Genomic DNA, 17,846 nt, shown 5'->3' with positions numbered 1-17,846 from the left:
TGTCAAGACAAGATGCTAAGTGTCTCTAAGAGGTGTCATCTTTATACATTATTGCTTACATAATATCCTTCTAAGAGGAGGTTCCCACACACAAAGGAATCCACACACTAGTGTTGTTCACACACACTAGAGCCACATTATTTAAACCTAAGCTTACACACACTAGAGTGCTAGTTTACACAATCACCTAGCACTGGTTTATTCCCACATCAATCACTATTAATAATTAACATCCATGTAGTCTAATTAGAGGATATTCTTTTCTTTCGGTTTCAAGGGAGGCTTTTAGCAAGAAAACAACTCAGTCTTGAGATACTGAAATTTAGATGAAATTAATTTTGTTTAGGTACGTGGAGCCGAGTGTGAGACCAGATGACAGTCGATACGGCGATAATCCAAATAGGTTACAACGACATACGCAATTTCAGGTAAATAGTAGACCTGCCAAGCTAGACTGTTTCATTTTTGCCAAATTTGTGCTGTACACAGTATAATATCAGTGGGATAGGATGTGAGATGAGCTACTGTTACTATCTGACGGACTGACTCATACTAGGCAAAAAGGATATCCACCCCCCCTTCCCCCTTCCCTCTTCCCTCCGCTATCGGGCTCCTAATCTCTTTCCTTTCCTTTCTTCTTAGGGCACTATTTTTATACCTCTATTCTGTTTTAGACCATAACCATCCATTATTTCTAACTGCCGAAATGTTGGGTGGGTTGCAGGTCATATTGAAGCCTGATCCTGGAAATTCTCAGGAGCTTTATCTTGGAAGCCTTGCTGCTCTTGGTAGGATATGGAACCTACATGGGATTAAAAAAAAAGGCTTTCCATTCGCAGATGAATTAGGGAAGGGAAGCATCTCCATTGGTTCTGTTTTACAAGGCTCAGAAGCACAAAAGGGTGAAGAGTCGTGGCTCAAGTCACATACAGAGAAGTAGAAATGTGTGCTTGCACCGTGTGTGAAGTTGAAAGAACTGATAAATGACTCTGGATAAATTTGTTCACACATGACTTTCATGTATTCACTTTCTTATGTCTTTTCAGGCATAGACATTCGATCTCATGATGTGCGCTTCGTTGAAGACAATTGGGAGAGTCCAGTTATGACATCAATCCTTGTCTTCTTGAGTTCAAAATTAGCTGGCTACGCATAGTAAGCATGCACTTCATTAGAAAGCACTTCAAGAGAAAGTCTTCTCTCATCTTTAATTGGTGATCCTAAATAACAGGTGCTAGGTGCATGGGGCCTGGGCTGGGAGGTCTGGATGGATGGTATGGAGATTACCCAATTCACATATTTTCAACAGGCAAGATCTGAACGCTGTTTTTGCCCAACTGTAAATACATAAGGCTTGTGTTGGCGGGCTGTCATGCTTTCCTTATTGTCCTTTTATCTTTTTTACATTTTGACATGGCCATATTTTAACTTGATGATTTTGCAGGCAGGAAGCATGTCCTTGTTGCCTGTCTCTGTGGAGATAACGTATGGGCTGGAACGAATACTAATGGCAGTACAGGTCTTTGCCCCAGGAAAACTTCTTCGTTTTTTCTCCCCTTTAAACCTCTCTTAACAATAAGCTCTATCTTGAGAATCTGGTATACACATTTCCCTCACTAAACAGTCGGGCCCTTGCCCAAGTGGCTATTATAGTATTATACCACGTGCTTTGAAGGGGGAGGGGGTTTGAAACCCGATCTTTGTAATAAAGAACAATTATCATGAAGATAAAGCACATCCCTTGAATTTTGTATTGATGCCTCAAACACTTTTCTCATTGAAGAAGATCTGCTGCATGCTAATGCAGGGGGTTAATCATTTCAAAAAGATACATTATGCTCCTGGCATCACATATGGGGAAATGTTTCTAGAAAACGAGTAAGGTCCCTTTTTATGCTTCTTATTTTCTCCTATGGTTTACTTGGTAAATCTCAAAAAGTGTTTTTTTTTTGTTTTCATGGTTTTTATAGAAATGAAAAATTGTATTTCAAGCCAACCAAACCGCCGAGATTGTTAAGGACGAAATGTTTCTATGGAGTCATTTTTGTAAAAATTTTACTGGTTGGTTCATTGTCTCCTTGCGTCTCTTCTTGCTATTTTGGAGCTCTTTGCTTGTGGTACTCGTGTGAGGGCACATTACACTTGGGAGTTTAAGCAATGAGCACATGGATGCTTAATGCGTTTGTGTGTTTGACATTATACTGGTGCCATTAATGACCATACTCTTAAGACTTGATATATTTTTGGGATTTGAAGTTTGAAGTTGTATTAAGTTTTTTGAATCTGAATTATTAGAAATTATTTGTTCTTTAAACTTCACTATTGACTCTTGAGACTTCATCTTAGAGTCTAGAAGTTATGCTTTGAAGTGTCCTTGGGAAAGAGATCCTTCTACTAGCTACCAAAACAAACAGCCATGTTGGCTAAGTACAAACTCAGCTCCATAGAGGGGAGTGATAATCAAGAAAATTGAGAAAAAGGGGAAGGTTGCTCTTCTCCACGGGCTGGCCACTTTGAGAGGAGAAGGCTACTTCATACAATTTGGGGGGGGGGGGTGGGCGGGAAACAACCACAGAGATGGTCTATAATGCCAAGTGGGCTCGCCACCATAGTCAGTGAGAAAAGTATTGGCATATATGATATGAGTAGTGCCACATGTGAACATGGGCTAACCAAGGGCACTTTTTCCCTTTGGGTTTTTCCCCTCGGAGATCTGGTGTGAAAGGACACCTTCTATTTTAGTTGTATTATGATATTATGGAGTTCACCTTCTAACTCCACACATTCCAATGCAATCTACTCTTTGCATCTCTTATCATCTTGTGTGTGCCTTCTTCTCTTTGTGCATGCTGCTGTGCCTAACCTTAATTCAGTTGTAGCTCCCCTCCTGGGCCAACGGTGGTATTAGAGCTTTCTGCCCTCCACTGATGCAGGCCACACCTCCATCTGTTCGCGCACGAGCCGGCTGCAACTTCCGTCTATTGCCGACTCTATTCCGGCGCCTGCTCCATCCACTTTGCCTTTCCATGAGGCCCTACTTCGCCACCGCCCATCTGGTGTCCCTGCCACACATGCCGCCCTCCACCTCCCATTTCGGCCGCCCAACCTGGCGGCACTAGTACAGGGCTCACCACCTCCAACTGGCCAAGCGGTGGCCCTCGAACCATAGTGGGCGCAGCTCAGCGAGCTCAGCCCACTCTGTGGCTTATGTGGCACGGGCCGTTTTTTCTAGATTTTCTTGGGCCCTTTCGTTTGGCGGTGTTGCCATCATAGTTACCGCGGAACACGGCGTTCCGCCTTCCTGGAACGCCGGAACGCCGCTCCGAAGCGCAAGGCGTGCCCGGAACGTGGAAACGGGAGCCGGAACGGACCAGTTGCCGGGGAGCGTGGCGGAACGCGTGTCGGAACGCTGGAACGTTAGGGCGGAACGCACATTCCGGGCGTTCCGGAAAAAGTGTACTTTCGCTAGTCGCCGGCGGCCTTTTTTTCCCAGTGTACGGCTGTTTTTCGCTTTTTCGCTTGCTTCGTTGGCTGCGCCTGCTTCGTTGGCTGCTCTCCCTACCACTCCACGCTGCCCCCTTGGCTGCCCCACAGCCTACATAGTACTGGCACACTCTCCATTCCACCTTCCTCTTGGCTGCCCGGGCCTGCAGGCTGCCCCACACTCTCCCTACCTTCACTCTTGAGCCTTGGCTGCCCCACACTGCACAGTGCACACTTGTCACTCTCCCTACCTCCTCTTGGCCCCTTCTTTTGCTCGGGTGGCACTCGTGACTCGAGTCTTGAGCACTCAGCAGGTAAGATTTAAAATTTACGCAATGAACATTGGATTTTGGAGATTCTAGTTTGCTGCGTTTTTTTCCACTTTGTGGACACTTTACTTATGTCTCATGCAAGGGCATTTTGCATGTTTTTTTAATTTTCAGCCATTTATCAATTTCAATGGCACCTCCTCGTGGCATAGATGCAGAAAACAGATCCCCTTGGTGGAATGAGGTGGATCTTGTGTCCAGATATGATAGTGCAAGAGGAGGAGGGTCACGCAAGTGGAAGTGCCACTTTTGTGGATCCATTAAGACTGGAGGCACGGATCGTGTGCGAGCCCATTTGTTGGGGGTTAGAGGCAAAGGCATTTTTGTTTGCCCTACAGTGTCAGGAGCAGATATCATACGACTGCAGGCACTTGCAGATAGACTTGATGCAGCAGGGAGTCGGCCCTCTGTTCTTGATCCTCGAGGTACATCATCATCAGCTACACCTGCAGGCGTGGCATCTTCAGCGAGTGCATCTACTCCATTATTTGGGGCTGCTCCACAGCCATCCGCACATGGAACAAATGCTTCCCAGACCCAGGCTTCACGAGGTCCAGTGCAGGCTAGTCTTGTGGCATCATGGCACCCTGGGAGGAGGGCACAAGTAGATGCATCAGTGGCACGGTTTTTTTATGCTGCAGATGTTCCTTTGGTAAAGGCCCGCAACCCATACTTTGCAGATATGGTGAAGGAGATTGCTCCTTTCGGACTTGGCTATGCTCCACCTTCATCCGAGGCATTGCACACTACACTTCTAGCCACAGAGAGGACGGCCATAGAGGATGCCTTGGGACCCATTTAGGATGTATGGCGTAGATGTGGTGTCACTATCATGGGTGATGGTTGGAGTGACACCAGGAGCCGCTCCATTCAGGGTATCCTTGCCTACTCCAGAGGATGTAGCTTTTTTATTGAAGCTATTGACAATTCAGAGGCGGGCGAAACTGCAGAGAGATTGGCAAATATTTGGAGTGAAGCCATTGAGTACGTGGGTCCCAATAATGTCATCCAGTTTGTTTCTGATGGAGAGAACTCAAACAGGGCAGCAGGGAGGATCATTGAGGATAGGTACCCACATATTTGCTTCACTCCTTGCATGTCACATGGGCTCAACAATCTCCTCAAAGATATTGGTAAGATGCAGTGGGTGGAGCCTTCTATTGAAATGGGCAATCACATTGTTTCATTTATCACTCGCCACCACTACATTTTGGCTGTATATCGACAGAGATCCTTAAAGGATCTCTTAAAGTATTCGGATACACGCTTTGCATATAATTTCCTTATGCTAAAGCGTCTTTTTGAAGTGAAGAATCATTTGAGGCAGCTTGTAGTTTGTGAGGAGTGGGATGCATGGCGAGAGCGTACCTCAGTGGCAGGTATTCGATGCAGGTCCATTGTTCTTGATGACACTTTTTGGGACACTGTTGAGGTATTGTTGCAGGTTGTGCGGCCAATCATTCTTATGTTGAGGCTTCTTGATGGAGATGAGCCTTGCATTGGCAAGGTGTACGAGGGGATGGACAGGATGATTGAGAGAATCCTATCTCTACAGACTTTGGATGGGGGTAGGAGACAGGTCTTGCGACAGGCAGGTGGACAAAGTATCACTCTGCATTAGAGGCTGCTGCATTTGTGGTGGATCCAGAATTTCAAGGCAAAGGACAAGAGACAGATGCAGAGGTTGTGCAGGGTTGGGAGGATATCTTGAGGAAGCTTGTACCCAGTGCAGATGATAGGAGGAGGGTTCGTGAAGACCTTTCCTTCTATCGACAAAAGAGAGGCCTCTTCGCTTTGCTGGATGCACAGAATGATAGGTTCAAGATATCCAGTGCACGGTGGTGGGAGGATTATGGGGCAGATACACCATTGCTGCAAAGATTGGCCATTCGAGTGCTTAGCCAGGGTGCTAGCTCCTCGCCATGTGAGCGCTTATGGAGCAGTTTTGGAAACATTGCAAGCAAGAAGAGGAACAGGCTTGGTGTCCAGAAGGCAAATGACCTTGTATTTGTTAATGCAAACTTGCGTTTGCTTAACAAGTTCAGGGCAGAGTGTACTCCAGAGCCATTTATTGGATTTTGCCTTGATCTTGATGACAATGATGGTGAGGATCAGCCAGAGGGAGAGGATGATGTGGAGCACCATGAGGATGAGCAGACTGAGGGACAACCTGGACAGGAGGATGAGATCCCACTTGCTGATGACTAGTCTTTGACTCACCAGTTACCGTGGCCCTTGAGGCTAGTTTTGTACTTGTCATGCGATGTACTTTCTTTTTCAGTTTCTATATATCCAGATTCCACATGCGATGTACTTTCTTTTCAGTTTCTATTTGGAGTCTGGACTTTTCAAATTTTTAATGTTTAAGACTTTAAAGTTTAATCTTGGATATTTTAAATGTTTTGTCATTTTAGTCCTAAATGCCGACATGTCATATGACGTGGCGTTCCGCGACGTTCCCGATCCGCTCCCGTTCCCGTTCCCGCTCCTGTTCCAGCATCCGACGTTCCCGGAATGTTCCCGTTCCGTGGTAACTATGGTTGCCATTCCGTCACCGTCGACGTCTGTCAAGTTAGCCATCCGTTGCCAACGCAAATGGCGGCCCTCGAACCATAGTGGGCAGAGCTCAGTGAGCTTAGCCCACTCTGGGGGTTACGTGGCACGGGCCATTTTTTCTAGAATTCCTTGGGCCCTTTCGTTCGGCGGTGTTGCCGTTCCTTGGGCCGTCGACGTCCGTCAAGCTAGCCGTCCGTTGCCGACGCTTTCTGTTCTTGTTGCCCGTGCCCTTATCATCGCCCCTGTGCAGCCTTGCAATTGTCGTGGACTTTTCCTCTCCAGGCCAGTGTGTCCACCATTCATCACCTGCTGCAAGCATACTGTTCATTGTCCATAAGCTGTTGCATAACAAGGGACCCCGTTGTTTCCTTGCCAGCGCAGCCCTCTCCAACATCTCACAGGTATTTTCTTTTGGCTTCTACTCTTGGATCTTTTTGTGAATTACTTGCTTCATTGCAAAATTCCAGGGTGGGATTTTTTGAAATTCATGCTTCATTGCATATTTCAAGGCAAACACGACAATATCATGTACGCAATTGCAGAATTTTTGCTTGATTGCAGAAATTAAAGTTGCACGCTTTGCAAAAATTTGGGGGTTTTCAGAGATTCGTACTTAATTGCACAATTGTAGCTATAGGGTACACAGAGATTTGAGGCTTTCGCAATTTATGTGCAATTGGCACAAAAATTAGCCCAAGAGTGCATTAAAATTCGCATTTGTGTGCATTTGGCACATCATTCAGCTCTCAAGTGCACAAAAAATTGGGGCTTTCCATTCCACATGCCTTGATTGGATGTTTATGCATTGATTGTGCAGAGATTTGCATTGCTTGTGTTGTCAGGACACTCCAAACGTTTAATGCAGCGATGTATTGAGGCAAAAAGTTTGCTTAGGAAGCTCTGATTGTGTCACCATTTGGCCACCCAATTTGTCCACTTGTGCTTTCTCATCATGTATGTACATCGGACTGGTGTGCATGGTAGTTGTATATGCTAGGGATTGACGCCACTCATGTGATACTGTGGAATTGGCTTTCCGTTGGGACTTGTGCCTTTGTGTACATGCCCAGAAATGCTTGGTGGGTTGGTGTTCCATTGGGTCTGGTACCTTGTGCACTTGCCTGTAGCATGTCTATTTTGGTATAGTCTCATAAAGTCCATACCAATGCTGCATTGCATAACATCTTTATGTGCTTGCTTGCAATTGAAATTGCATGCTGTTTTCATGCTTGCATGATCAATGTGTAGTTCCGAGTAAGGGGATGCCCACCCATGAACCATGCGTGTGAAACTGTCTGCTGACATGGCTATGTGGCATGTGACAGGTGGTAAGTATTGGTTATAAACCTAGCCTTAGGAATAAGCACTAATTTATAAGTGAGTGTATACAAACTTCATTAAGTTTTGGGCGACCAAAACTCACTTATAAAATTATGACTAGCCCGGTGTTCACACACTGATGTCCCGAGGTAGACAAAACCCAATGTCCACCACCCAGACTTTATCCCCTTTGTACAAAGGGAGTAATCAACCATGTGTCCGTTCTAGCTTGCACCACATAGCATCTACATGATACCTAGAGTGGACAACTCACCACCTCACTCTTCCCTCTCTCTCTAGTAGAAGGCGCTTGCTTCATGGGGCCTTTTGGGCGGTATTTTCTGCACTTTCTCCTTCCCAACTCCATATCCAAGCTTGCTAGGGTGTTTCCCAAGCTTCCAAGAGTGTTTCTGGGTGCTATTCACTCTCTTACACACTCCCAATGATTGAAATGCAGTAGCAAAACATCTCTTTCTTGCTGTAATTTTTGGTCTTTTTGCTGAAAACCCTAATTTCAGCCTTCCTTTCTCAAGTTGAACCATAGGGGAAGATTTCCTAGGGTTCCCTTTATCCTCTTGAAGACTGTTGCCATGAAGAATTGCGACAAATCCAAGCACTTCCATCGTGAAGACTTCCGCTATCATCGACACTACTTGCAATTGGTAAGCTTTTATGCATAAATATGGGGGCAAGTAGCAAGAGGGAGGAACCGTATTCCAAGATCACATACCTTGTGTAGTGTTCTCTTGTCCTATGTGCTATCTTGCAGATTGTTGCTACCTTGTGTTGGTGGAACAATAGAGAGAAGATGGTAGAGAACATGGGCACTTGAGAGGGTAGTGTGAGTTGCAAGGACAACCACTTTGTTTGCAATACTGTATTCATATGCATTGGTATGGAAATCTTGTCAAAAATGCCCATGACACTATGTACTTGATTCTCCCAAGATCAATATACTTTATTTGAGGGAGGGGTCGGCCATTCCGGCTCATTGTGCGTCTCTTGTCAATTCAGCAAATTACTTCTTGTATTAAGCATGTTGTCCATTAGAGCTTGGTGTATTTAAGTGTATTGATTAGCATTGTGTTCAACCAAGCTACATTGGTATTAGATTATACGGTTCTCTTTCACGTCTATCGTGAAAGACAATTATCGTGAATACTAGCTATCTCTACACTTAGAACACTATGGACAGCCGTACAATGAATCTTGGAGATGCTAACACAACAGGCGGGGACAATGAAATGCATGCCTCCAATGCTTTACAGGATGGGCAGATTGATGTGGTGCATACTAAGGAACATCAAACCATCGCGTGGCAAAGAGAAAATGCAGGAAGAAGAGTCCATTGTCTTAAGGGTTGAGCTTACTCGTATGTACCGTCGTGAGGATCCATGGTTTGAAAGCCAAGAAAGCTGAATCTTATATGGATCATGCAATGGCAATGATTGCTCATGAGTTGCACATGCAACCGAGGGATGTAGCACGTGCATACTTGGCTCGTACCGAGGATGCGTATGTAGAAAAGGCAACCATTCCACATGTCTTGGAATCCCCACAGGTGCTTTTACAAGACCTTATGTCTGAGAGGATGAATCTCCATGCTATGGGAGGGGAACCATTGACGTCTTCATGCCATGCAGGAGTACCTTATGCAGCTTGCGAAGGATGCAATGTCCATGGCCGTGGTCAAAATGTATGTCAAATGCCATTGCTGGTTGAAAATGTGCATGCACAACACATGCAACATTGGCTGCAGTTTTCTGTTAGTGCAGGTATTCTGCATCTCTCTCATGCCACTCATGCCTTCGAGTGTATTCGTGAGAGAGAAGCTATGGCTGAAAATGCACTAATGCATATTGAGGGGCCAGCCATGCCTCATGCTTACAGGGCACATGTATCTATGCCCTATGTATCACTTTTTGCTCCTAAAATGATGCCAGTCACAGGGGCTGTCCCAATGGACAAACATGCGGGAAAACATGTTGAGATGCAGGCACATGCATCAAAGTCTCGTAACTTCAAAGTCAGAGACAAGTCAAATCTGTGAAGTTTGACGCATATCATGGGGAATATGATGTAGCGAAGGCACTTGCTTTTATTGCCTAGTTTGCTATTACTTTTAGTGATGAGGATTTAACTCAGAAATCCATGATCCGGCATGTAAGCATGTTCATGAAAGGCACTGTTGCCCATTGGTGGCTTACAGAGAAGCTCTCACCGAATCCTGTAAGATCATGGGAAGAGTTCACAGAGAGGTTCTATGCCCAATTCTTGTCTCCCAATGCATTGAATGAGATAACAATGAAGTGGGATTGGGTGAAGCAAAATGAGGGGAAAACAGTGAATGCATATGTACAAAAGTTTTGGAAAGTGCTTTTGGAGGTGTCTCCATTTATGCATGTCACTGAGGCGGAAAGAAAGAGAAGGTTTCAATCGGGATTGCAACCCGTGTACAAAGCGGGACTACGAATGTATCCTGGTCACACCTTACACCGTGAGCTACCCGGCACAAGATCAATGCGATGATCTTCCGGTCGTACGGATGGCAACTCATTTGGTAGCGCATCAACAAAACAATCATTGTACTCTTGCAAGAATTTCAACCTATCATTACTAAGAGTATTTACATATACATTATTTTCCTCAACATGATCCCGTACAAAAATCAAGTACGCAAAAACACTCTTTTTCGTTACTTTCTTGATTTGTACATGAGATACAAGGGGAATGGTATTACCCTCTTCACCAACGTCACTCACATGCTCTCGGCCTATATGCATGAAGGTGGTCCTATTAATCCTGTAAGCCTTGCACAGATCAATGCGTGTATGCCAAGGCTTTTCAAGCAATACATCACAGCCATTCAAAGTCGCCACAAAATGTCGCCACAAGAAAATCCTCATGATCCACATAGCCTTGAATGTGTATACGCAACTTGCCAATAATAGGCATAACCTGCACTTTTCTACCAACAAAGACAGCCCCTGCTTTAATTTAAGGACCCATGTCCCCCACTTCATTATCCAACACAGCTGCCATCTGTGTAGATATGAAGTTCTCAGTTGCACAATTATCAAACATGAACAAAGCGGGCTGATCCTTAAGTTGTCCCCAAGCTTTACATACAACCCTGTCTTTGCTATCATGTGAAGTGTTGCCCTACACATCCGGAACCATATGCACATTGGGCTTTGATGCATTAGCATTATCACGCTTCTTCTTGTTTGGGCATGCATTTGCAATATGCTCAGTGCTACCATAAGTAAAGCATTTTCCCTTGCTCATATATTGCTTTTTTTGCTCTGGAGTGAGACTATAGTCTCTCACTTTGAAGGGACGCTTCTGGGTAGTGTTACTTTCAGCCTTTGGACCATTTTTATCTTGGTTTTGGTCCTCTTTAGGTGGGTGTCCATTATTTTGCAGGTTTTGGACAACCCTCACCTTGACTATATTTAATAGAATGATGGATCGCATATTCCGTGGGTACAGGAAATTTATAGGTGTCTTCTTTGATGACATCCTATACTTCTCGAAGACTGAAGAAGAGCATAGCCGCAGGATCCAACTTACGGATCTTGTAACTTAATAGATCATTTTGACGTTATTGAAGTAGGTAAAGTTGGTAAGAAAGCGATGGAATATTCGCGGCAGATAAATACTATCTACTGGATTTTGTCTTTTGTTTTCTTTCACTCTGTTTTACTCGTGCAAGATTACTCAAGCGATTCCCACCGACACCTATGATACTGATAATAAAGCTTTAAGCAAAAAGGACCTTTACTCCTTCTGGCTCATTTGGCTATTGTTTTTGACATGGTTATGTGGCATGTGATAGGTGGTAAGTATTGGTCATAAACCTAGCCTTAGGAATTAATACTAATTTATAAATGAGTGTATACACACTTCATTAAGTTTATGACAGCTAGAGTGGACAACTCACCATCTCTCTTTACATACAGTGGAGAGCCGGTGGAGTATGTTACCTCATATGTATACCTTGGGATCACTTTTGCTGGACCTCAATTCTCGATGCGGAAGGCGGCCGACGCTAGATCGATGAGGGGATATGTAGCCCTTGGCTCGCTAGAGAGGCATGCTCATAGATATAGTTTCAGGAGCCGAGGACGAAGCTTTGGCTATTTGATACTTTAGTTACACCTGCACTACTGTATGGTGCCCCCATCTGGGGTCCTAGCTTATACCACAGGAGGAGACAGAGGAGAGAGCCGGCCGAGACAGATACAGAGGAGGTATATGATGGGTGGAAGCCGATGGAGAGGCCCCTAGTGGCGATGATCTCATGCATGATTAGGAGTAAACCATCAGTGCCACATGAGATTGTGCGGGCAGAGATGGGGGCTGCACCGATAGTGACAGAGGCTCTATTCCAAATAGTGACATACTGGCATAGGCTATGGGAGCTTCCACTTGATAGATACCCTCGGCTAGCCCTAGAGTCCTCGAGACAGTTGACACTTGAGGGAGATACAGAGTGCTGGTATGCACAGGTAGGCACTTGGTTTGGCATGCATGGTATGCAGATGGAGGCACTCCCCTCCTTCTAGGACAGCATAGAGGCCCCATCATTTGCTCTCAGCCGCACAGAGCGGAACAAGGTTATTAGGAAGGACATTGTCAGACTGGATACTCAGAGGACATGGAGTTCACCTAGTCGTCCACCACTGGGGACGAAGATGGCCTTCTACAGAGCCTATGCCTGACAGAGGATGGGTTCATCATCCGTCCACGCTACATGGGCATACATCTATCCTTTGGGGTGAGATGTGCGATCAGCCAGATCCACACCTCGTCCCACCAGCTGAGAGTGGAGACTGCCAGATATGGGCCTAGGGCGGCCGCACTAGAGGATAGGATATGCCACCTCTGTCACACAAAGCCCGAGACAGAGGACCATTACATATGCCGATGCCCTGTATACTATGAGATTTGGGGGAGGTTCCACTGCCTCTTCCGAGCTAGGTTCGGACCACTTTCCAGGATCATGGACTTCCCGGATCAGAGATGCCTGGGACTTTTTCTTCTAGAGCTCCGTAGACACAGGGAGTCCTTAGTGTGATCCAGATCAGCTATACTTGCTCGAGGACCAACACAGAGAGCTCTTACCGACTTCTTCCATACCAGCACTCCGAGGGCCGATCCACCCATCATACCCAGACCACAGGCTAGTGTAGGAGCTCGGTCGAGAGGTGCGACACTTGACAGAGCCACTGAGTTATGCAGAGCTCGATGCCCGAGACCCCATGGCCCTCGCCCACACGGCGATGCTACCACAGGAAGATCCGGGCCATCATCTCTCATCATCGCAGAACATTCTTGCGTCCGCTTAGTTTTACCACCTTGAGAACCATGTCACAGCAGCCCATGAGGGATATATTAGGGTGATACGAGAGCTCTCTGCTCATGTACCTAGATCAAATTTTAAAGTTCTAGATTTTTGTTATCTTTCTTTATTACTATTTTGTACCCAGGATGATGTACCTCATGGATATGATGTAACCTTTTGGTCTCATAGGTCATTTTGGCCTTTTGAAGACATTAATACAACTTTCTTTCTCTCTAGAAGTAGGCGCCTCCTTCATAATGCCTTTTAGGTTGTATTTTCTGCACTTTGTTCTTCCCAACTCCATATCCAAGCTTGCTAGGGTGTTTCCCAAGCTTCCAGTGTTTCCGGGTGCTATTCACCCTCCTACACACTCCCAATGATTGAAATTCAGCAAAACAGCTCTGAGCTTTCTTTCTTGCTATAATTTTTGGTCTTTTTGTTGAAACCCTAATTTCAGTCTTCCTTTCTCAAGTTGAACCATAGGGGAAGCTTTCCCAAGGTTCCTTCATCTCTTGAAGATTTTTGTTGCGAAGAATTGCGACAAATCGAAGATTTCAACATTCGAAGCACTTCCATCGTGAGGACTTCCGCTATCATCGACTCTACTTGCAATTGGTAAGCTTTTATGCTTAAATATGGAAGCATGTAGCAAGAGGGAGTAACTGGATCCCAAGATCACATACCTTATGTAGTGCTCTCTTTCAGATTTTTGCTACCTTGTGTGCGGGAACAATAGAGAGTAGATGGTAGGGAACATGGGCACTTGAGAGGGTAGTGTGAGTTGTAAGTCTATACCGATAACCACTTTGTTTGCAATATTGTATTCATATGCATTGATATGGAAATCTGGTCAGAAATGGCCATGACACTATGTACTTGATTCTCCCAAGATCAATATACTTTATTTGAGGGAGGGGTCGGCCGTTCCGGCTCATTGTGCGTCTCTTGTCAATTCAGCAAATTACCTCTTTTATTGAGCATTTTGTGCATTACATCTTGGTGTATATAAGTGTATTGATTAGTATTGTGTTCAACCAAGTTAGATTGGTATCAGAGCATACGGTTCTCTTTCACTTCTATAGTGAAAGACGATCACCGTGAAAACTAGCTATCTCTACATTAGAACACTATGGACAGCGATACAGTGAATGTTGCAGATGCTAACACGAGGCGGGGACAATGAAATGCATGCCTCCAATGCTTTACAGGATGAGCAGACTTATGTGTTGCACAGTAGGGAAGATGAATATGTGGGACAGCCGTCCCGTTTTGCAAAGAGAAAATGCAGGAAGAAGAGTCCATAGTCTTAAGGGCTGAAGTTACTAGTATGCAGGCTCTTCTCCATGCAGAACAAGAACAATTGAAGCTCTACTGCTACCGCGAGGATCCATTGGTACATGACCGTTTGAAAGCCAAGAAAGTTGAATCTTATATGGATCATGCAATGGCAATGATTGCTCAAGAGTTGCACATGCAACCGAGGGATGCAACACGTGCATACTTGGCTTGTACCGAGGATGCCTATGCAGAAACGGCAACCATCCCACATGTCTTGGAATCCCCACAGGTGCCTGAAGAAGAACTTATGTCTAAGAGGATGAATCTCCATGCTATGGGAGAGGAACCATTGGCGACTTCATGCCATATAAGAGTATATGTAGCCCATGAAGGATGCAATGTTTATGGAACTGGTCAAAACGTATGTCAAATGCCATTGCCGGTTGAAAATGTACATGCGTAACACATGCAAGGTTGCAATTTTCCAGTTGGTATAGGTATTCCGCGTATCTCTCATTCCACTCATGCCTTCGAGTGTTCTCGTGAGGGAAAAGCTATGGTTGAAAATGCACCAATGCATGTTGAGGGCCCAGCCATGCCTCATGCTTACAGGGCACATGTATCTATGCCTTATGCATCACCTTTTTCTCCTAAAATGATGCCATTCACAGGGGCTGTTCCGATGGACAAACATGCGGGAAACATGTTGAGATGCAGGCACATACATCAAAGTCTCATGACTTCAAAGCTGGAGACAAATCTGTGAAGTTTAACACATATCATGGGGAATATGATGTATCAAAGGCACTTGCTTTTATTGCCCAGTTTGATATTGCTTTCAGTGATGAGGATTTCACTCAAAAATCCATGATTCGGCATGTAAGTATGTTCATGAAAGGCATTGCTGCCCATTGGTGGCTCATGGAGAAGCTCGCACCGAATCTTGTTAGATCATGAGAAAGAGTTCAAGGAGAGGTTCTATGCCCAATTCTTGCCTCCCAATGCATTGAATGAGATAACAATGAAATGGGATTGGGTGAAGCAAAATTAGAGGGAAACAGTGAATGCATATGTACAAAAGTTTTGGAAAGTGCTTTTGGAGGTGTCTCCATTTATGCATGTCACCGAGGCAAAAAGAAAGAGAAGGTTTCAATTGGGATTGCAACCCGTGTACAAGGCGGGAGTACAAATGTATCCTGGTCGTCACACCTTACACCAACTAATCGCAGCCGCCACTACCACTGAGCAATTGGAACTCTAATTGAGTCGATCCAACAAAGCTAAATCCTCATTTCAAGGCAAAGAGAGGGCTGTCCAAAACCTGCAAAATAATGGACAGCCACCTAATAAGGCCCAAAACCAAGATAAAAATGGTCCGAAGGCTGAAAATAACTCTACCAAGAAGCGTCCCTTCAAAATGGTCTCACTCTTGAGCAGAAAAAGCAATATATGAGCGAGGGGAAATGCTTTACTTTTGTTAGCATCGAGCATATTGCAAATGCATGCCCAAACAAGAAGAACTGTGATAATGCAAATGCATCAAAGCCCAATGTACATATGGTTCCGGATGTGCAAGGCAACGGTTTATACGATAGCAAAGACAGGGTTGTATGTAAAGCTTGGAGACAACTTAAGGATCAGCCCGCTTTGTTCATGTTTGATGATTGTGCAACTGAGAACTTCATATCTACACAGATGGCAGCTGCTTTGGGTATTGAAGTGGAGGTCCTCAAATTGAAGCAGGGGATGCCTTTGTTGGTAGAGAAGTGCAAGTTATGCCTATTATTGGCAAGTTGCGCGTACACATTCAAGGCTATGTGGATCATGAGGACTTTCTTGTGGCACCTTTGAATGGCTGTGATGTATTGCTTGGAAAGCCTTGGCATACACGCATTGATCCGTGCAAGGCTTACAAGACCAACAAGATCACCTTCATGCATAAAGGCCGAGAGCATGTAATTGATGCTAGTGAAGAGCGTGATATCATTTCCCTTGTATCTCATGTACAAATTAAGAAAGTAATGAAAAAGAGTGTTTTTACGAACTTGATTTTCGTATGGGATCATGTTGAGAAAGATAATGTGCATGTAAACACTCTTAGTAATGATAGGTTGAAATTCTTGCAAGAGTACAATGATTGTTTTGTTGATGAGTTACCAAATGAGTTGGCACCCATACGTCCAGAAGATGATTGCATTGATCTTGTGCTCGGTAGCTCACCACGTAACAGGCTAGCCTATCATGTAAGTGCATCCCAAAAAGAGGAGATCATGAAGCAGGTAAATGAGCTTCTTGAGAAGGGTTTGGTTCAGCCAAGCTCATCTCCATATTGTTCACCTGTTCTCTTGGTTCAAAAGAAGGATGGATCCTTTTGTATGTGTGTGGATTATAGAGCTTTGAATAAGCTGACCATCAAGAATTGGTTTCTGATTCCATGCATAGACGACATCCTTGACAAGTTGGATGGATCGGCATGCTTTATCTCAAGAGTGGGTATTATCAAGTGCGTGTAGTGCCTGAGGATGTACATAAAATTGCTTTCTAGACAGCATTTGGGCTTTATGAGTATCTTGTTATGCCTTTTGGTCTCACAAATGGCCCGGTTACATTCAATAGAATGATGGATAACATATTCTTGGGTACATGAAATTTACAGGTGTCTTCTTTGATGACATCAACGAAGACTCCTAGTCTTCTCGAAGACCGAAGAAGAGCATAGAGCTCATTTGGCTATTGTTTTTGTAGAACTCCGTAAGCATAAACTCTTCATAAATGCAAAGAAGAGTGAGTTTTTCTGTCAGAGATACATTATCTTGGGCATATTGTGTCGAAAGATGGAGTGCGGATGGATCTTGCAAAGATTGATGCAATTTGGAATTGGCCCGAATTGAGTTCAGTGCATGAGATCCGTAGTTTTCTTGGATTATGCTCTTATTACCGGAGGTTCATTTGGCACGTTGCATGGGTTGCTTCTCATTTGCATGATTTGACAAAGAAGAAGGCTACATTCAAATGAACCAATGTAGACAGGGATGCATTCCTCAAATTGAAACATGCAACTACTCATGGTCCAGTGTTGATCATTCTGGATTTGCAGAAGCCTTTTAGTGTGGAATGTGATGCATCTGAAAATTACATAGTAGCTGTCCTAAATCAAGAGGGACATGCCGTGGCATATGAGAGACGTAGATTGCATGATGCAGAGCTCTCTCTTGGCATTTATGAGAGAGCGCTTGGTTGTAATTCATGCACTTACTATATGGAAACATTACCTTCTTGGGGCTGATTTCATTGTGAAAGCAGATCACCAGAGTTTGAGGTATTTTCTTACCCAAACTAAATTGTCAGAGAACCATATGAGGAGGGCCAATTTTCTCTCTATGTTTCATTTTCAGATCTTACACACCCCAGGAATGATGAACGTAGTGGTAGATGCATTGTCACGAAAGCCTTATAGAGCAGCTATTTCGGTTGCCTCTCATGGAGACTTGTTTGCCATGCATGATTTGTATCATGCGGATGTTGATTTTGCC

At 44.6% G+C, this 17,846-nt stretch overlaps 1 protein-coding gene across 4 annotated transcripts in view; it reads left to right on the top strand.

The window, feature by feature from the left end:
* Nucleotides 1-17,846, top strand: part of EDD1 (glycine-tRNA ligase) — a 199,000-nt gene that overhangs the window by 89,323 nt on the left and 91,831 nt on the right. For all 4 annotated transcript variants that reach the window (XM_086812812.1, XM_086812814.1, XM_086812813.1 and 1 more), the window contains exons 4-9: nt 347-428; nt 725-788; nt 1,047-1,102; nt 1,232-1,309; nt 1,445-1,519; nt 1,808-1,878. In XM_086812812.1, coding sequence (XP_086668938.1) covers nt 347-428; nt 725-788; nt 1,047-1,102; nt 1,232-1,309; nt 1,445-1,519; nt 1,808-1,878 — 426 coding nt within the window. The remainder of the gene's footprint in view (nt 1-346; nt 429-724; nt 789-1,046; nt 1,103-1,231; nt 1,310-1,444; nt 1,520-1,807; nt 1,879-17,846) is intronic.

The sequence above is a fragment of the Cibotium barometz genome, chromosome 18, assembly GCF_041138505.1.
Source record: "Cibotium barometz isolate CiBa-2024 chromosome 18, ASM4113850v1, whole genome shotgun sequence".
Taxonomy (NCBI): Eukaryota; Viridiplantae; Streptophyta; class Polypodiopsida; order Cyatheales; family Cibotiaceae; genus Cibotium; species Cibotium barometz.
Note: the sequence above shows the minus strand (reverse complement) of the source record. Positions and strands in the feature narration are given on the sequence as shown.